This window comes from Aspergillus ambiguus, assembly GCF_047715705.1.
Source record: "Aspergillus ambiguus strain CBS 117.58 unplaced genomic scaffold BDV59scaffold_62, whole genome shotgun sequence".
Taxonomy (NCBI): domain Eukaryota; kingdom Fungi; phylum Ascomycota; class Eurotiomycetes; order Eurotiales; family Aspergillaceae; genus Aspergillus; species Aspergillus ambiguus.
Genome location: NW_027395575.1, coordinates 62,269 through 81,445, shown reverse-complemented (window position 1 = coordinate 81,445; position 19,177 = coordinate 62,269). Strand labels below are relative to the sequence as shown.

Below are 19,177 nucleotides of genomic sequence, written 5' to 3'. Positions count from 1 at the left end.
CACGGTAAAACCTCCTAGGCGATCCAATCGCTGAAGAGGCATAAGTGAATGAATTTCCCAGCGCGTTCGGCGAAGTTGGAGATGAAGACCGCGAAAAGAAGTGTTTCTGGATGGGCTGGACAGGAAGAGCTCAAAGTACACTAAAACAAGAATGGACTAAAATATAAACAGACCTTATTGCGATTCTAGGCTAGCGTGTTTCGAGATGACAACTCAAGGTACCCTTCTGCTGCCGAGCGACTTTCCGTGAATGAACTGCATGGGAATCTGCAGACTCGTCTGGTTAATCCTGGCCATATGTATATGCCGTATTCTTTAAAACATTTCCGACTAACGCTAGGTTCTGGATGGCGGCTAATCCATATTGCGCTGCGGCATTTGTAGAAATCCAGGTGGCTTCATCCACGGGAATAAGAACCGCACTACCGTTAATACTCCCCACAGTCCAAGGGGCATCTGCGGCCAGGCCATCTGAGCCATCCGCAGTGTTGTAAAATTCATTCCAAGCCCTTTCGGCTACAGTGATATTGTTGCGCTGGCTGGCATCATATGCTGTTAGCCGGGAGTGGCCTTGAACAAGCGTCGTACCCGTGAACGCTTCTCCGTATCGCGCGTGTTGTTCCTCCGCAGAAGCACCATAATAATAACAGTAGTCTAACCATACATCCTCAAGACCTTCAGGTGTGTCGTCCCCCAAGTACTCCAATAGCTCGGACATAACTTCGGGTAGCCCGAAGACTGCGTCGAGGTGAGAGATAGACACAATGCCACGGTTCTCAGGATCAGTCGGAGGGGGAAGTAATGAGCCATTAGTGATAGCATACAATCCCTCACCCGTGACAAATCCGTTCCTTAAGGCTGCGATACCTTGGGCGGTGCGAGTTAATTTCATTCGAGCCTCCTTCCATCGTGGGCCCCGACGTTCCCACTCAATAAGCCACCCTGCCGCAAGGCCTGCCCAGTCAGTCCCCAGGGAGATTGCCGCTGGTTGTCCAGGATGAGGGGTCCAGCCGTCATCCCTAACCTTTCTCTGGGGGTCCAGGATCCCGTATGTTTTATCAGCATCCAGGGTCTCTTCCAAAAGCTCGCCGACTCGTTCGTCGCCTCCGGTGAGATAATAAAAATATTTGCGATATTGCGGTTGGGAAATCCGGACTTGCTTGGCGCTATCCCCGTAATGCTGTACGCCATGCCGAGTGCCTAGCCCCTTCCAGTCGCCAATGTGATAAACATCTACTTCGCTGGTGTGGCGAGTTAGTGCCTCGGCAAATCTGTAAACGTCTGAGCGACCTGTACGAAGGAAGTACTGCCAGAAGAACAGATCCGGCGATAGTTCAGAGTTATCCCACGCATATCCCCCAACGTCATATCTCCAAACATGTCTATCTTCGTCGTAGGTGTGCATGATATCGCCATAGTCAAGGAATCCATACCAGCGACGATAATCCACTTGGTCCTGATAGAAACTCACAAGGAAGTCAAGGTGACTCTCAATAGTTGCGGCCTTTTCACTGGACATGTCAGGAAGTCCCCAGTATGATCCTATAGCCTTGGTATCTCTTATATAACTGGGATCTGGAGTTAAGACGGGTGGATCGTTCAAATTCCGGCTTAGAAGCCCCAAGTCATCTGCGGAAGGAGTCTCATCAAACGCGTGAATAAAAATCTCACTTGACCTAGAAATTCCATATGGCGTATTGAAACCAGGCTCATAATCTTCATAGGTAATCTCCAAGGCATCAAGCTGCTCTTCGTATGTATGTTCTCCCATTTTGTCATGGAATGGTCTGAGGTCTAAGGGTGCTGCCTCCGGGCTATATAACCATAGAGTTATTTGGCCTCTCTCAGAGCCAGCGCCCGAGATATCGAATCCTGTTGGGAATTTTTTCCAAAAATCGCGAAGGCCGATCGCAAGTCCGCCGCAAGTGGCACCACCCAGGTACATCAGCCCTTCAGAGCGGGTACCTCCAGGGATAGTAACCCATCCCTGACCTGGCCTGGTCCTTTTCTTGATAGTGAAGCCATCTGGAGAAAGCTGGCTCATTTTGTAGTCGTTCCATGCGGGAATCCATTGCATGCGGGATGAAACCCTCTCATCCCAGGTACTGATATTAGGCGTTTTCTTGCCCTCGAATTGGGCTAACCGGACACTAGCACCAGGGTCCCGGCGTAACCCGGTTACGCCTTGGATAGCTTCGTGAAGATACCCGTCTCCTACCCCAGGTATTCTCACATGCCGATCATACAAAGGCTCTTTATCGAATGGAACCTGAAACTGAAGACCGATTGCGGTAACAAAGTCTTCATCGGGATTGCCGTCGAAAGTTAAACTGTGAACGACTCGTATGGCACTAGAGTTGGCATAGAGATAAAAACGCAGGGTGAATGGCAACCACCTATCATGCGTTCCGCCAGAACCAATTTGGTGTGTCCCATTAATAGTAATTAAGGCACGGACGGATGTCTCTTTGGTAGATGAGACATGATCGATTGTGCTTTGGAAATTGGAGTATTTCACCGGAGTACTGCTCCTCGAGGCAACGTCATCTGCAAGAGCTGACTGGGTGTGCAGGACAAGTTTCCCCTCTGTTCCCACAGTTTTTCCGCTCGATGTCCTTATAGCGTCCACTATGTTGTTTCCCTTCCTTGGAAAAGATACAATAATCTTCCCAGTATCTACAGTGACTGATTCCTTTTCATGGCGGACTGTGAGACCCTCTGCGTGAGCGGAATTTGATAATATGCCGCGTGAAGATCTCCAAGTGCTCACATTGTATTCCTTATCGATAGTGTCAAGGGCTGGGATCGCGTGTGCGGTCCATTTAATCGAACCATCTCGCCAGTACCCAGTCACCCAAGACTGTAGTGGAATTTCCTGATTGCTGCCAGTGACGTTGAAAATAGTTTCATTTGGGTAATATCTTCCCTGGGGCCATGGCAGCCCGAATGTTGTTCCGCCATGATACTCGGGCAAGCTCCCAAGCCAATGGACCGTTACAGTGTCCAAGGCATTACTTGGACTTGGTTGCGATGCTGCCACCTTTGCCAGCATAGCCAGTGTTACTGACAAAAGCGACTGTAGCATGGTGGAGGTGCGGAAGAGAACGGTTATCGCCAACGAGAAAATAATGCGGCAGATACATATATGATGTTTATGCCAGTTGTCAGATGAGTCGGAGGCTGTATTTTTATTGAGACGGAAATAATTTCTTGTCCAAATAAAAGATCAATGCAATTATAAATTATACGGTAATATCGATTATGAAAATTGCGGGGTCCCGGATTATCTCGAAATTAGAGCCCAGCTCGGGGTAAATTACAGCGAGATAGAAGCCATTTGCACAATTTCTCCCATAATGGCATCATTATTGGTGGTTAAAAGTAATATGTTTCTCCGGTGAGTCTTCTCCTAATTGACTTAAATGCCACAAAGCCAATACAGGAAGCTGACCGTCGGTTCACGTCTTACTTCAGTAAGTGACATGATCCCTGGGCCACAAGCAGCAGTTACTACACCAAAATAAAATATACTATGGCAATGACAGCCAAATTATCAAAAACAAACGCATCCGACGAGGCAATATACACCGCATCAACAGAAAGATACTAGCATTGACAAAACAACCATCCAGGGCGGATTTTAAAACTTATCTTGGTCCAATTTAGCGTACCTTGCTTCCCCCTCCTCTGAAAAGAGTGAAAACCGTAGTATTGATCATCATCCACGGCACACATATCAGCGGTGATATCATACTAGCAAGATTCGGGAAAAATATACTATGTACATGCATTGCAACAATAATATTCGTTGTATTTTTTATATATAGGCGCAACTATAATTGAACCTTCAACTCGCATCATAGAAACCCCTTCCTTGGTTTTTTCCACGTTTGCGATCGGTCTGCCCGTATAGAAGGATATCTGACACAAAAAATGACCAAGTATATGTACATGCCGTCATATAACAAGCATCAACTTATAGGGCGTAAAGCATAGGATCTCACAGGCAACAGATTCAGATTTTTCGGAAATCCTCCTTGTAATTCTGTCATAACCACGTTCATCCCAGCGGCGTTAAAAATGTCTCTGAATTTCTTGTCGCTCCTCGTCACTGAGCTATCGACATCATCGTATATATCACCTCCGGATGGGTCTGTGGAAAGATTCTCTTTCACTACCATTATTCCGGATTCCGTCATAGCTGTGCAGCACCTTTCGAGGAACTCAATTAGTTGGGCATCTGTGAGGTGGCCAAGACACCACTGTGCCCAGATAATGTCGTATCTCTTTTCAATGCTCCAGTGCTCCAGGCCCATAGCATAGACATCTCCTATGATACCGCTTTCTTTCAGTGCCCCATTGCGAAAGGCAGAAGAAAACTTCTCCACCGGTTCTACGACATCGACAACCTCGCAGACTTGGCTGAGGAATCCCTCCGTCACACGGCCAATGCCCGCTCCGCAATCAACACCGAGCCTCAACTTTCCAGTGGACGCACAGGCAGGGATCGATCGGCGAATCCTTGCAAAGAAGTTTTTTGAGCCACGCAAATCGATATGAGAGATTTGAGGGAAACCGCCAAGAATGCCATTGATCGTGGCAGGTACTCCATTCCAGTAGCTTATTGCTGCAGCATGGTCTATGTAGGAGTCCGCGGGCGGGGAGGATGGGGTATGAGGATCTTCAGCTCGTTCACTGGGCATCTCTTCGTATATATGGAAGGTAGAGCAGACTGGGGGTGGTGGGGAAGAAGGGGTGTTGAAAATAGGAATGAAAAATGCACGCAAAGTGGATCGATTTCTAAAATTGGTCAGTTTTAAGCCGCACTTTTCGTAGTCTCGCTTCTTCCCGCCACCACCGATGCGGACTCTCCAGTGGGTACGTCGCTGCCCTTCTAAAATCGCCACTGAACAAGAACTCAACACAATATATATATATACGTTTTGCACCCACTGTTCTCCCTATGTATACTACGCGGGAGATACCCGTGAACCTTGCAGCCTAAAGTACGCGGCCCTCGTTTCCATTCGAATTTATGTTTTTATTTTTATTACTGTTTCCGAGGCTAACTCAGTACACTTTCTGTGGAAGATGCGGCTGTCGGTAATATTATGTAATTTCCATCAACGTAATCAACCACCGAGTCGCGCCCCTTCAACCAAAATTCCTACTTTATGAGGCTTTTCAACCACTAACGCCATTATATTTGACTAAATAAATATATGAAAAGATAGCTATTTACTAGGGCAAATCCGAATCGTATGACTAACTATCCCATAGCCACTGCAGTGTTGCGGAGCTCGCCTATGAGGTACTAGGGTTGCTTCACTAGGCTGCTTATTAGACTGTATATCAAGCTGCTGAACCTGATTTTGGCCTTCCTGTACAGATAAAAAGGTATTGTCGTCTAGATTAGTATGTCGTCTTGCTTTTTTCTTATATTTTCGCTTATTTTCTTCGCGTAGTTTCTTAATTTCTTCTTATAAAAGAAGGTTGGTATATATAGCTATTTGTACTACTTTCTCAAGATGCTGAATATGAGTAATAGGACTGCTAGAAAGCTTTTATTTCGTGTTAAGACTATTCTGTAGACTATATACTTTCTTATCTAGCTAACGAGTAGTCTGCGGTGTCTAAAAAGTAGAGAAAATTGAGCCTTCGATTAGTGATAGTATTGGTATATATTATTATAGTTAAAAGATAAGCTTAGAGAGAACGCGTTCTTAATTAAATAGCTTAAGACCTGCGCCTATAAATCTACCGTAGATATTTGCTGGAGTAAATACTCTAGCGCGTGCATCTAGATATAGAGATAGAAAGTTCTCTTTATTAATATAATTGTTGCCGGCGCCCATTCGGTTTTTAAGAAGCTTTTTGTACGCGTCTTTAAGCGGGCCAAAAATACCTATATTAAGTGGTTGAAGAAGCTGTGAAGTATAGGCAGGTATACAGAGACAGATAATTGTATACTACTTACAGAATTCATCGAACTTAGCAGTTAGATAGCTACTATAGCTATTAAGAATCAGTAACCGCTTAGCACCAGTTATATAGCGCTTTGAAAATGGTTCAAAAACGATCTTTAACTATTTAAGACCTATTTTATCGGTAGTCCAGCCGTTCTAACTAGTTATAATCCACTAGTCTTTACTAAGCTTAGGCTCCTGATACTAGGTAGCTTACTGATAACTCCCTTTAAGGATAATAACCGGCGGGAGATATACGCCTCTTAACCCGATTATTTCGATAATTGTAATCTATTTACGATTTCCCTAAATAACTCTACATAGTCTCTCACTGCGCTCAGCTACAGTAATAATTTTAGAGATAGAGCAGAGTTCTATTACAAAGCTAGTCTCGTCGAAATTCTAGATATTATTTTTATATATGCTATGTTCTTGAATAACTACTTATATAGTCTAAAACCAGGGTATTATAACTCTTGGATCTTCCTACTTTGTATACTAATATATTATCCGTCTTATATATCGCGTACGTAACTCAGGATAGCGCTTAATAAACTTATAAGTCTAATAAACTCTGAGAGTTGCAGTAGGATCCTATAAGCGATTATAAAATAGTATCTAAGCTATTCTACGCAGGAACTCGGGCCGAATTGGAAATCCCCGTATATCTGCATTTAATAATCGCTTAAGAAGTAGTTCCTCTTTAAATTTAGTGAGTTTATAACTATTAGCGCGTGTTTCTGATCGTGATTTCATTCTATTAAGCCGATCACGTAGGATACTCTTAGGGACTGTAAAATCTTCGCTACGCGTTTTATTGATTTAATTTGGCCTTTATTATAGGCTGAAATGGCCATCTGAATACGCGACTCTTTAGGAAGAGGCATATTTTATGGTTGTGGCGAGAAACGACGCGTTGATTGAAGAAAGTAGGAATTTTGGTTGAAGGGGCGCGACTCGGTGGTTGATTACGTTATATTCTGGACTGTAGCAGGGACTTGAATTCTCTAAATCTACTGCTAAAATGGCCATCTTTTATACCCTGGATTCCGACCTCTATTCCGACCTGATTCCTGTGCTGGCGGTGTGACTATCTGTGAGGTGCGGAGGCTGGATCACACCGCGATTTTGTATGGCTAGTTGAGCCTTGGCAGTAATTACTGGTCTTTCCGGTTGACATTTTCGCAATGGCAAATTACCAAACTCTATACCATTATGACCACAATCGGCACGATGATATTTCTAAGTATAGAAGTACTTGCGGGGTGAGTGAGGAGGGCCGAGGAACTGGCTTAAGTGTGGTTGCTGGCGGCGGGGTTATGTTTTTGGTAACATGCCCTCAAATCCACGCAAATATCGCAACTCTTGTTGTATCTGAGAATCCATTCGATCGTAAGTCACATTTTGTTATAAAACCAACATGCCCGCATTCCTTTATGAAAAGCAGGTAGCGGTAGTTACTGGTGCCGGGCGGGGTTGGGTTGGGGGTGGGGGGGGGACACTCGGGAAAGAATACGCAATCTTCCTGGCATCTCGTGGAGCGTGTGTGAAAGTTAATGACCTTGGTGGAACATTCAATGGCCTAGGAAAAAGCCCCCAGGTTTGACAACTACGTTGAATTCTTCACCACAGGGGAACGCAGCTAATCTGCGTAGGTCGCTGATCTTGTTGTGACGAGATCCGTAGGAAAGGCGGGAAAGCAGTGGCCAACTATGACAGCGTGGAAGATGGTGATAGAATTATCCAGACAGCTATCGACGAATTTGGAAGAATTGATATTTTGATTAATGATGCTGGAATTCTCTGAGACGTGAACGATGTCGACTGGGGCCTGATCATGAAGATCCATGTCCGGGGAGGGTGCAAGTCCTACCGAGCGGCATGGCCGTATTTCAAAAAGCAAGGATACGGACGAATTATCCAAACATCATCCGCGTCGGGCCTGTATGGGAATTTTGGACAGAGTAGGTATGTTGGTAACCCTAGATTTCGCTGGTATCCAAATATGTGGATTGATCGTACAATTATTAGCTGCTAAAATGGTATTGATTGGGCTTATGGAAACCCTTGTTCTTGAAGGCGCAAAATACAATATCATGAGCAATGCTATAGTTCCGGCGGCAAGTAGCCGTTTAACTGCTACTGTCATGCCACTTGACATGATGCAGGGAATGGCCCCCAAATTAGTTGTACCGATGGTAGCCTGCCTTGTTCATATTTCGAACGCCGAAACTGGTGGAATTTTTGAGGCGGGCTCAGGGCACTTCTGTAAAGTACGATTGGAGCGCTCAGAGGGCTGGCCATTCATTCATGACTTTACAAGGAACGCACAATACCCTTAGGAAAATTCAAACAGTATGGCGCACATAAATACTTCCCCCCAATTACCAGCCAGCTCTCAGGGATCCGGGAAAATTAATTTCAAAGGGAGGGTGGTTCTGATCACCGGTGCAGCGAATGGATTAGGTCATGCCTATTCCCACCTCTTTGCCAAGCTTGGAGCTATAGTTGCCGTTCAACGACATTGTGGATCCAGGAACCGTTGTGAAAGAGATACAGGACTTGAGTGGTGATGCGATTCCAGTAAGAAAGTCCGTTGAGTATGGTGCAGAAATAGTTGATGGATGCGGTCATCAACTAATTCGGAAAGGTTGACATTATTGTCAATAATGCTGGCATTCTCCGCGATAAAAATTCCAATAATATGACAGATGATCATTGGGATGGCGTTCAAAGAATTCACTTACAGCGGACTTACAGGATTACCAAGGCTGCTTGGCCTTACATGGTGGAGGCAAGGTATGGGAGAATAGTCAATGTCACGTCCACCAGTGGCATTCATGGCAATCTCGGCCAAGCAAACTACGCAACAGCTGTGAGCATTTCTTTTACTGCCCCTGGAGTATTTTATAATGGTCAGTACAGAAATGCGGACCTATTGGATTAACCTGCTCACTCGCACGAGAAGGCGCGAAGTACAACATCTTGGTCAACGCAATCGCACCATCTGCGGGCACGAACATGACACGAACCGTGCGACCCGAAGAGGAAACCCAGAGGATTGACCCCGCTTACGTCGCGCCGCTTGTAGCGGTTCTTTGCAGCGACAAGGTCCCAACTCCCGGAGGGAAGTTGTACGAAGTGGGCTGTGGATGGGTTGCCAATACGAGATGGCACTGGAGCCGAGGCCATGGCTTTCCGCACGATCGTGAGATTACGGTAGAGGATGTTGCAAATGACGGACCTTCGGAGAACAAGGCCATACTGACGAGTTGCATAGGCTTTACCAAAAATTGTCGACTTCAATTCCCCTGGCAGTGACAATCCGGAGAACCCCAGGATGGAGCCAAGTTTCGTAATCTTAGCCTTGAGAAATCGTCACAAGCATGTGCTCCAGGACATATAAGATTATTTATGGCTAACAAGTTACATCTAGGGCCCGAATTACTTGACCCGCATTCTGTCTGCTTTGAGGATGCAGGGGGATGGGGCCAAATTCAAATATAACAGTCGAGATGTCATTCTATACCACCTCGGAATTGGCATGGAAAGAGCAGACCTTCCCCTTGTTTTTGAAGGTCACCTAGATTACCGTGTTCTTCCGACATTTGGCGTTGCTCCCGCATACTTTGCACTATCACCCTTCAATTTGAACCACGTTCTACCCAACTTTGACCAGCGAAAGCTTTTGCATGGTGAACAGTTTCTTGAAATATACCAATACCCTATCCCGACAACTGCCACACTGATCTCAAAAACCCCGCCTGCTGGAGGTTGTCGACAAGGGAAAGCCACCATTGTTCGCAAGGGAAACATGACAGCAGTTGCTGCTAATGGGAGGCCCGTGATCTATAGCGAAGGAGTAGCATGTGTACAGGGTTGGGGTGGCTTCGGGGGAAGGAAAGCACAATCTGACCGAGGAGCAGCTACTGCAGTCAACATCCCACCTTCTCGCACCCCAGATTGTGTCGTGGAAGAGAAAAAAATCGATGAACTAGCAGCAGTTTTTCGACTTTCAGGGGATCTCAATCACTTGCATATAGACCCCATGAACTCGGCTGCCGGGGGATTCAATGCTCCGATCCTCCACGGCCTTGCCACTTTCGAAATCAGCGGAAAACATATCGTGGAGAGATTTGGCCTTTTTAGAAGGTGAGATTTTGCGGTACAGTCATCCCGGGAGAAACCTTGATCACGGAGTTATGGAAGGTGGGAAATAATAAGATCGTGTATCAAGTGCAGGTAAAGGAGACCGACAAGCTGGAAATCTCCAACGCTGGGGTTGAACTATTGCCAAAGATCGGAAATCCCTTTAGATACGTCTCGATACAGTAAAGGATTTGATACCCAGGCCTATAATCCCGCCGGTTCGGTTTCGGTGGCTAAAGGGGTTTACTCGAAAAATTTGTCGAACACCGCTGTGGTCAGACAAGGCTATAACGAATCCTGCTTTAAGTATAAATATTGCTTGGCTCTGACGGTGGTTGAAAGCCAGTACGTTCCCGAAGCAGTGGTCAGGATCTATATGTAGGGCCGAGGAATTCGGCTTTTGCGAAGTTCCCCGCTCGACTCCTCACGCCTGGAAATGTCGCATTTATGTATCTCAGCACACCCCCTTACGGACTTGTGGCATGATTTCGAGCATCACGATAGAACTTTAAAGATATTGGGATTGAAATGGCAGGAATTCCAATCCCCTTTTCCACACCTCCTTGGTTACAGGGTCTTCCGTCGCCATACCATACTGAGTCACACCGAAAATGGCAAAAGGCGTGTCAGGAGTTCATGCTGGAGCACCTCCATGCTCATGCATTGGAGTGGGAAAACGATGGCGATGTGCCACAGCATGTTTTCCGGACATTTTCAGCGCATAACATGCTGATCCCTGCTCTCCCAGCGCCTCTTCCGATCGAGTTGCTAAAATCGCAAGGGATTCACGACTTTTTAGGTGTCGTTAGCGTGGAAGATTTTGACTATACCCATTTCTCCATCTATATTAGTGAGCTAAGGGCGTCAGGCCTCCCGGGTCCTAGCTCTGCACTCATGTCGGGAGTGGCTTATGCAGTGCCGCCGTTGATCAAATACGGGAACAAGACGTTGCAGGACAAGTTCGTACCGAAGTTTTTGAAGGGTGAAATTAGAGCATGTATTGGGATCACAGAACCTGGGGCTGGAAGTGATGTTGCCAACATTTCGACATCCGCCGTAAAGAGTAGCGATGGTGCTCACTACATCGTCAATGGGGCAAAAAAATGGTAAGAACTAAATTCGAGCCCGTCTGGCAGCCATATGCTATCTTCAAGTTTATTGACAGTGTCAAGGATTACAAACGGAATATGGGCCGATTACTGCACCATGGCAGTACGGACCGGGGGAAGTGGGCCTAGCGGCCTTTCCCTACTTCTTGTGCCCTTGAAAAACAACCCTGGGGTTAACGTGCGCCGGATAAAGGTCGGTGGTGGCACAACAGGAGGAACCTCATACATTGACCTTGACGATGTTAAAGTGCCAGCCGAAAATCTTATTGGCAAGGTGCGTTTTCCGATCGATCGGTTATTGAAAGGAATACTAAGAAACAAATAGGAAGGTCAAGGCATGAAAATGATAATGACAAATTTCAATCATGAAAGATTGCTTATATCAATTGGCGTGACACGATCGGCCCGGGTTGCGCTGTCGTCGGCCTTTTCATATGTGATGAAACGTGAAGCATTCAATAAACCATTGATGGATCAGCCTGTAGTGAGGTATCGCCTTGCCAAATGTGGTGCTGAGCTTGAGTCCCTGTCCGCATGGGTAGACCAATTAGTGTATCAAATGGGGCACCTTGAGAAGACTGTAAGTGATATTGAGTTGGGCGGGCTTACGGCAATGGCGAAGGCAAGAGCAGGTATAGTATTTGAGAAATGTGCGCGCTGTGCTGTTTTACTTCTCGGTGGCAATGGCTTCACGCGAACTGGGCAGGGTGAACTTGTGGAGAAGCTTTCTCGCGAGGTTCCTGGAGCTCGAATCCCTGGGGGGAGCGAGGATGTTTTGCTGGACTTATCCGTGCGACAACTCCTGAAGAATTACAAGGCGAAAGTCAGGGCCCTCGAATCCCCGAAGATCTAGGAATTGCAGACGGTAAGGGCAATGACTCCCTTGGAAAGTTTGATGCAAAAATTGTCTACTTTTTATACCCTTTTCCTAGTCATGTCGGCACTTGTAATGTACTTTCGACGTGGATTTGTTATGGCTACCCAGGTTCCGGGAATTTGCTCACAAAATCATCAGTGTTCTTCAGTACTCAATGACAGTACGCTGTGTTTCTCTTAACAATGTTCTGCATGACATACAGGAATGTAACACGGTTGCTGTTTTGTCTTTAATCATAAGGATGCCATAACGCTATGCCAGGCACTTGCAGATTCATTAAGATAGAGGCTCCTCATGATGTGCCTAGTAGTAAGACATCATTGGTAATCACGGCAAAAGATGGCTCTATGCCACACTAAATCTGTTCCTTGATATGGTAAAAATATTACTCCCCAGTCGTTACACAAATTTGCAGGATTCTAACATCTCCTGAACTCCCAAACGGATTTCCAATGCTGACTCATCTCCGGTCACAATATCCCGCCAACACGGACTTTAGCACCATTTCCACTCGCCTATGTTCCGAACGAATGAGTAGTCAGATGGAGAATACTGCGCACTGAATGGGAAGGTCGGTTGTCTTGGTGGGAGGTTGATGTTCATTAAACTTAGTCATGTAATGCAAGTGTGTAATCGGAGCACTTTCGCGAGCAAAGAATCAGCCGCCCCCGCACTGGCTCATGGTTCTGGGGTAACATTGGATGTCTCGGCCCGAGGAACTCACCTAATATACTTCCTTGCCTAGGGATTTAAGTAAAGGTAATGGCAGTACAACGGCAAATTGGGAAGACAAGGTTACAAACCTCTTCGTACAAAACACCACTACATACGAAAGGAACCAAGAGTGTTAATATGGCAGGTAAGTGTACGATGAATCTAATAACTAACATCTCTATCTTACTGTTACAGGCCCAATCGCAGCAACAGCTTTAGGATCCGTGGCTGTCGCCGGATACTTAGATGCCAAATTACATATCTGGAACGATATAAGAACACTTCTCTATGGTCGCAACCAACGAGACGCCCAGAAATACATCGGTGAAAAGGTTGAGCAAGACCGACTGTTGATGTACCAGATCCTGGAGGACCAGGTGGAAAATCCTGCCATTGCAAACAACGTGTTCCTAGTTTCTGCCACTGACGGTAGGATGTGGACCTACAAGGAATTTCTACGGGACGTCAACAGGGTCGGAAACTGGCTTTTACACGAATTAGGCGCCAAGAAGGAGGAACTTATTGCTCTTGATGGACTCAACAGCGCCGAGTATCTCATTGCGTGGTTCGCAATAGACTCTGTTGGCGCAGTACCCTGCTTTATTAACCATAGCTTGACTGGGCAGTCTCTGGAGCATTGTTTGAAGGTTCTATCCCTAACCTCCTCTTAGTACAAGATCTAATTCGAACAGCTTTCTGAGGCTAGGTATTGTCTTGCCGACGAGCAAATCAAGCATCTGGTCGAGCCAGTTGCATCAAAAGTTGAATGTGCTATAGTATATTACTCTCAGGCATTGTTTTCAGGTCTGCAATATTCAAATAGACCACCGCCTTCAGAGCGACGCCGGAGCATTGCACCCAACTCCATCAAGATTCTGTTATATACTAGTGGTACTACAGGCTTCCCAAAGGCTATTACAAAAACAGCTGCTTTTGAACTGTATACTGGACGTGGTATTGCTCGCTACCTAGGCCTGAAGCCCACAAATCGATTCTATACATGTCTTCCACTATTCCATGGAGCAGCGCATGCCTTATGCGTGACGCCCGTGATTCACGCCGGATGCACAGTTATCCTCGGGTAAATAATATATCTACTCCTATCGCAAATTAAGCTGACTGACATTGTTATAGACGAAAATTCTCTCATTCCACCTTCTGGTCAGAGGTTGTGACTTATCAGGCAGACATCATGCAATATGTTGGGGAGCTTTGCCGGTATTTGGTAAATGCAAAGCCAAATCCGCTGGAGAGAAAACACAAATTGACCGTGGCTTGGGGAAACGGAATGAGACCGGATGTATGGGAACCATTCAGGCAGCGGTTTGGAATTCCAACCATACATGAGCTATACGCTGCCTCGGACGGTATGGGGGCCATGTATAATCCAAATCGCGGAGAGTTCAGTCGACACGCAATTGGGGTTCGAGGGTTCCTTTGGAACCTCCTAAATGGCCCGAAGGAGAAAATGGTTCGGATTGATGTTGACACTCAAGACATTATCCGTGATTCGAAGACGGGCTTTGCATTAGAATGTCCTCGTGGGATGGCAGGAGAAACTATTCATTGGGTCGATCCCAGCAACCCATACGTGCAATTTGACGGATACTACAAGAACCAGGACGCTACAAATAAGCGTTTTATCCGTGACGTGTTCAGAACAGGGGATATGTGGTTCCGATCTGGCGATATGATGAGGCAGGACGCTAGCGGTTGTGTTTACTTTGTTGACCGTCTGGGCGACACCTATCGTTGGAAATCCGAAAATGTTTCCACAAACGAGGTATCAGATCTTTTAGGCCAGTTCCCCGGAATTGCGGAGTGCAATGTATATGGGGTATTAGTCCCAAACGCGGACGGCAGAGCTGGCTGTGCAGCAGTTGTGTTGTCTGAAGGTCTGGGGCAGAATATGTTTGATTTCGAAGGGTTGGCAAAGCATGCGTTACGAATTATGCCACGGTACGCAGTTCCAATTTTCCTAAGGATTACTACAGCCTTAGGATACACGAGTACTATGAAATTACAGAAGGGAAAACTTCGGCAAGAAGGCTGTGATGTGGAGAAAGCGGAGGCGTCGGGCGATACTATGTTCTGGCTACCACCAAACTGCACGAAGTATGTTCCTTTTACCCATGAGGAATATCAAAAAGTTCACAGTGGCGAAATTCAACTCTAGGGTTGGTAGGTATGTTATTTGGAATGGAATTTATAGGTGCATGTCACATGGTGATCTTTAGTATATATATATATATGTATTCATACTAATCCTGTAAATAATTAGGCAACATCAACATTATTCGCACGTAATCCAAATGTGGCTCAGCAGGCAGTGCCCTGGTAACCGTGCTGCCGTCTATTTTTCCCTATTTTGTTTGCTGCCAGGAACATAACAACCAGGCAGTGGCAACTATGTCACTCATTTGGCATTGTAGTAACTTGTTCCAAGATCCATATTGTGTTGGGAAATACAGTCAATCCGATTTCATGTTGTTTATCATGGATCCCAGGGCCCACCAGCTCTGCGGCCGGTCAATAGCTCAGGCTCACCATCTGTCACAAGAAATATATCTTCATGACGAACCCCGAAACGACCAACAATATATACCCCCGGCTCAGATGTGAAGGTCATACCATTCTGGAGAATAGTCCTATGATTACCTTTATTCAGGTATGGGCTTTCGTGCGCTGATACAACAGATGTTAGACCCATCAGAACATATCAAAAATATGGAGGGGAAATGATGCATATGATTTCACCTTTAATCCCAATCCCATGGCCGACTCGGTGCGTAAATGTATCTCCGTACCCAGCATTAGTGATGACGTTTCGAGCAGCTATGTCAACACTAGCTGCTGTTGTGTTGACATGAAACTGGTGTACAGATTGTGTTTGGGCATCAAATACAACGTCCCATACCTGTTCCTATTAGCTTACTCGGGCGAAAATTAAGACTCAGGGGTCATGCCCTGCACTTCTCTTGTACTTCTGGGGGAATCGGTTCACCCTTTTGTGGCCTCGGGAGAAAAGGAGGGAAAAACGTGCGGCAAATGTCGGATGAGTAACCCATAAGATGAGCACTACTATCTTAATAACCCAAGATTGGTTGTTGGACATATGGGAAAGCTCACCCCACATCAATCAAAACGAACGTGTCCCGTTCGAGCACCTTCGATCCGTTGGTACCCCCGTGAGGGTTGGCGGCATTTTCATCTTTTTCCGTTAGCTGTGTCTTATTAATGATTATGAATATCACAAGCTTAAAGTACCAAAAAGTACAATATCAAAGAACGGCTCCAATGTCGCCGAACGAAGCGTATTGTCGAGCACCGTTGCAATATCTCTCTCTGTTAGCCCGGGAAGTAAACCTATATGATTGAAGTCAGCTGTGAAGAGCCGTCAAGGTGTGGTCGTACACTTTCTCATTTGGCGTACAGCTTCCACGGTTCCAGTGTTAACGGCCCTAAGAATGCCAATTTCCTGCTTTGTCTTAATTTGTCGCACCCTCTCGACCTCACCCGAAAGCCCAATGACATCGAACCCAGCGTTCCCCAGTCCTCGCTGTATGAAATCCCGCATTTCCTCGTCTACCATTAAACGCGGAGTGTTGCCCAAGTGGTCGAAGACAGTTGATTTTTTCAGTGTGGTGTACGGATTCCAATGCTCTTCCCACGGAATAACATCCAGCGGCTCTGAGAAGGGCATGTTCAGTAAACGGGCACGCTCTTCTTCAAACGAGGGACAGAGGAATGACGTCTTGGACACAATCTTGCCAGATGAGTGCTGATGGGGCTGAATCACCATGAGAAACGGGCGCTCTTCGGGCTGTTAATTTCTTAGAAACGTAGAAATCTCATTTCGGTGACGACACACAAAGACTGCTCACCTCCCATACTTCCCATTCGGGTTGGCTAACATTTCCATAGTATTTGAATGTATACCCAGGCTCGACGACAAATCCGTCTACGCCCTCAGCTATGAGAGCCTGGGCGAGACGGTCGCGACGGTCTTCGAAGTCTTCAACAGTGATCGGAGCAGCCGTCTGAAGGAAGTAATGTCCCGTGTCCTGTAAATTTGCGATGGAACATTGTTGGAATTCCTGCAGCCTGAGTAGCTCTAGTCCGACATCAGAGTCGCTGGCATTGCGCTTGTGAGGATAGAACTTGGTGGAGAATTAGTCCAAATACTGCTTGGATGTCTGATGCTCAGGTACTATCGTACCTGTAACCATGAATTATAGCTAATCGCTAATAGGAGAGCCCCAATGAGTACGTGCAATATATTCCTTGGACGCTGTTCGTTTAAACTTCTTTCCTCTTCCACTGCGGGCAGAAAATGAAATTTCGTCGACATTCTGCTGTGTCAAATAATTCGATGCAGAGACTGCTCCCCGTGATCCCATTCCCTTGTGTTATAATGGCACAGACTGCAGACTAATTCCGAGTGCTAACTAGAAGAGGGGGCCTCGCGACAATCTTGTTTCATTTCCCCTCCCGACTAGCCGAAATAAGTAAGCCATCATGCTTATCATGCTCAATAGACGACAGGTAGGGTCGTGCTCCATGGTCGAGCCTTGTTAAGTCCACTTTCAAAATGGCCGAATCCCGGGCCCTCAGAGGGGGAGATAGCGGAAGTGGCCGATAAAACCGGGTGCATTCCTAGACAAATAGCTGCTGTGAGAACTTTGGGTTCACGTAGCAGCATTGAGATACTACACATCCAACATGCCCCAGGAGAATTATGTGCCTAATATCGAACATATCGCACACCGGCCTAAGAAGGAGGTAAATGACACCTCCGTACAAGGGTCTTCACGTACGAAATACTCTAAGCTATCCGTGCTTCTCATGATAATCTTTTCTGGACTGGCTATTGGTTCCGATGGATTCAACGCATCGATTATTGGCAACATCGAGCTGATTATGGCTGTGATTTACCCTGACGCTCTGACCACAACAGTCGCGGCTCGGCTATCCAACGCTTTCATGGTTGGCATGATTATCGGCATGCTGTCTTTTGGCTACATTTCAGATAGGTTGGGTCGGAAGACTGGTGCAGTTCTAACAACTTGTATCCTGGTGCTGGGCATTGCTCTCAGTGCAGGTGCCAGTGGAGTCACCCAAAACGGGATGTTATGGATGCTAATTGTTGCGAGAGGAATAGCTGGTGTTGGTGCCGGGGGGTAAGCGGCTTTCTCCTGTAGTATCCCACCTGCTAACGATTATATGTTTTTTTTTTTTGGTCAACAGAGAATACCCAGTCGCTGGTGCCGGCGCCGCAGAGGCCACAGACGAGGACTCCGCTATTCGCCATAAGCGTGGATTTATCTTCGCTATGATTGCTGATCTGTCTGCGTCATTGGGGTTTGCTTTTGGGGCTCTTGTTCCACTTCTATTGCTCTTGTGTTTCCACCAAAGAACCCAACACTATGATACTGTCTGGCGAGTAGCTCTCGCTCTTGGGGCGATTCCACCACTTTCGATATTTTGGTTCCGGTACCGTATGGCCGTCAGCTCCGCGTATAAGAAAAGCGCCATGAAGAATCAGCAGGTGCCATACTGGTTAGCTATTAAGAAATACTGGCGGCCATTGCTTGGAGTCTGCGGCTCATGGTTTATGTGAGCCTATCCGCTTTGGGTAGCAAGCTGCCCTCCCACTGATCTTCTATAGATACAACTATATATCTTACCCGTTCGGCCTATTCTCTTCGACTATCGTTGGTAGAGTCAATCCTGATTCCTCCCTTACCTTGACCATGGCGTGGGGTACTTTGATTAACTGCTTTTACATTCCTGGTGCTTTTATCGGTGGCTTGCTCTCGGACCGCATCGGCCGCCGGAAGACCATGGCACTCGGCTTCCTTCTGCAAGCAATTCTTGGTTTTATCCTCGGCGGTGCACTCCAACACATCCAGAGATCACTGCCTTTGTTTATTGTACTTTATGGTATCTTTCTTACCCTTGGTGAAATTGGACCAGGCTCTACAATTGTCCTAACAGCAAGCGAGAATTTCCCTACCGCGCTTCGAGGTCATGGAGTTGGATTCGCCGCCGCATGGAGCAAAGCCGGTGCAGCTATTGGAACTCAGGTGTTCAAACCCATCCTCGCTAGCTTTGGACAGAATGAATTTGAGGGCACCAGGGTAGTATTTTTGATTGGATCTGGATTTGCAGTTCTGGGTGCGCTATTGGCGTGGTTTATATTAGGGGATCCTGAGAAAGAATTAGACTGCGGTGATGAGGAATGGAAGGCATACTTATCCCGGAATGGTTATAATGAGATTGACTGGGGTACTGTGGTGGGTAGCGCTGGGCAAGAAATAAAGGACAACACTGTGTAGATATTAGTGTGATCTTATAAACTG

At 46.4% G+C, this 19,177-nt stretch overlaps 7 protein-coding genes across 7 annotated transcripts; 4 read left to right on the top strand and 3 right to left on the bottom strand.

Moving 5' to 3' along the window:
- Window positions 1–283: 283 nt before the first annotated feature.
- Window positions 284–3,085, bottom strand: BDV59DRAFT_211480 (uncharacterized protein; the record flags this gene model as incomplete). Its single annotated transcript, XM_073695808.1, has 3 exons — window positions 284–552; window positions 589–622; window positions 665–3,085. 3 exons carry the CDS (start codon window positions 3,083–3,085, stop codon window positions 284–286), a joined length of 2,724 nt encoding a protein of 907 aa, XP_073542923.1.
- Window positions 3,086–3,787: 702 nt separating this feature from the next.
- On the bottom strand, window positions 3,788–4,769 carry BDV59DRAFT_189216 (alpha-N-methyltransferase NTM1). Its single transcript, XM_073691563.1, has one exon. It carries the CDS (start codon window positions 4,701–4,703, stop codon window positions 3,972–3,974), a length of 732 nt encoding a protein of 243 aa, XP_073542922.1. The 5' UTR covers window positions 4,704–4,769; the 3' UTR covers window positions 3,788–3,971.
- Window positions 4,770–7,192: 2,423 nt separating this feature from the next.
- BDV59DRAFT_211478 (uncharacterized protein) lies at window positions 7,193–10,520 on the top strand. The gene is made up of 10 exons (XM_073695807.1): window positions 7,193–7,566; window positions 7,645–7,696; window positions 7,775–7,942; window positions 7,998–8,239; window positions 8,309–8,479; window positions 8,520–8,582; window positions 8,617–8,841; window positions 8,892–9,185; window positions 9,247–9,354; window positions 9,403–10,520. The coding sequence occupies exons 1-10, from the start codon at window positions 7,387–7,389 to the stop codon at window positions 10,120–10,122; spliced, it is 2,223 nt and encodes a 740-aa protein (XP_073542921.1). The 5' UTR covers window positions 7,193–7,386; the 3' UTR covers window positions 10,123–10,520.
- Window positions 10,521–10,643: 123 nt separating this feature from the next.
- Window positions 10,644–12,077, top strand: BDV59DRAFT_196701 (acyl-CoA dehydrogenase family protein; the record flags this gene model as incomplete). The annotated part of the gene is made up of 3 exons (XM_073692760.1): window positions 10,644–11,221; window positions 11,288–11,498; window positions 11,550–12,077. 3 exons carry the CDS (start codon window positions 10,644–10,646, stop codon window positions 12,075–12,077), a joined length of 1,317 nt encoding a protein of 438 aa, XP_073542920.1.
- Window positions 12,078–12,098: 21 nt separating this feature from the next.
- On the top strand, window positions 12,099–14,991 carry BDV59DRAFT_196700 (uncharacterized protein; the record flags this gene model as incomplete). Its single annotated transcript, XM_073692759.1, has 5 exons — window positions 12,099–12,175; window positions 13,093–13,462; window positions 13,508–13,591; window positions 13,655–13,896; window positions 13,950–14,991. The coding sequence occupies 5 exons, from the start codon at window positions 12,099–12,101 to the stop codon at window positions 14,989–14,991; spliced, it is 1,815 nt and encodes a 604-aa protein (XP_073542919.1).
- A 318-nt stretch (window positions 14,992–15,309) lies between these two features.
- On the bottom strand, window positions 15,310–17,166 carry BDV59DRAFT_196699 (peptidase M24, structural domain-containing protein; the record flags this gene model as incomplete). The annotated part of the gene is made up of 8 exons (XM_073692758.1): window positions 15,310–15,500; window positions 15,573–15,732; window positions 15,800–15,893; window positions 15,945–16,026; window positions 16,083–16,181; window positions 16,230–16,638; window positions 16,700–16,975; window positions 17,035–17,166. 8 exons carry the CDS (start codon window positions 17,164–17,166, stop codon window positions 15,310–15,312), a joined length of 1,443 nt encoding a protein of 480 aa, XP_073542918.1.
- Window positions 17,167–17,537: 371 nt separating this feature from the next.
- On the top strand, window positions 17,538–19,153 carry BDV59DRAFT_211471 (major facilitator superfamily domain-containing protein; the record flags this gene model as incomplete). Its single annotated transcript, XM_073695806.1, has 4 exons — window positions 17,538–17,555; window positions 17,598–17,995; window positions 18,063–18,431; window positions 18,484–19,153. 4 exons carry the CDS (start codon window positions 17,538–17,540, stop codon window positions 19,151–19,153), a joined length of 1,455 nt encoding a protein of 484 aa, XP_073542917.1.
- Between the last annotated feature and the right edge of the window lie 24 nt (window positions 19,154–19,177).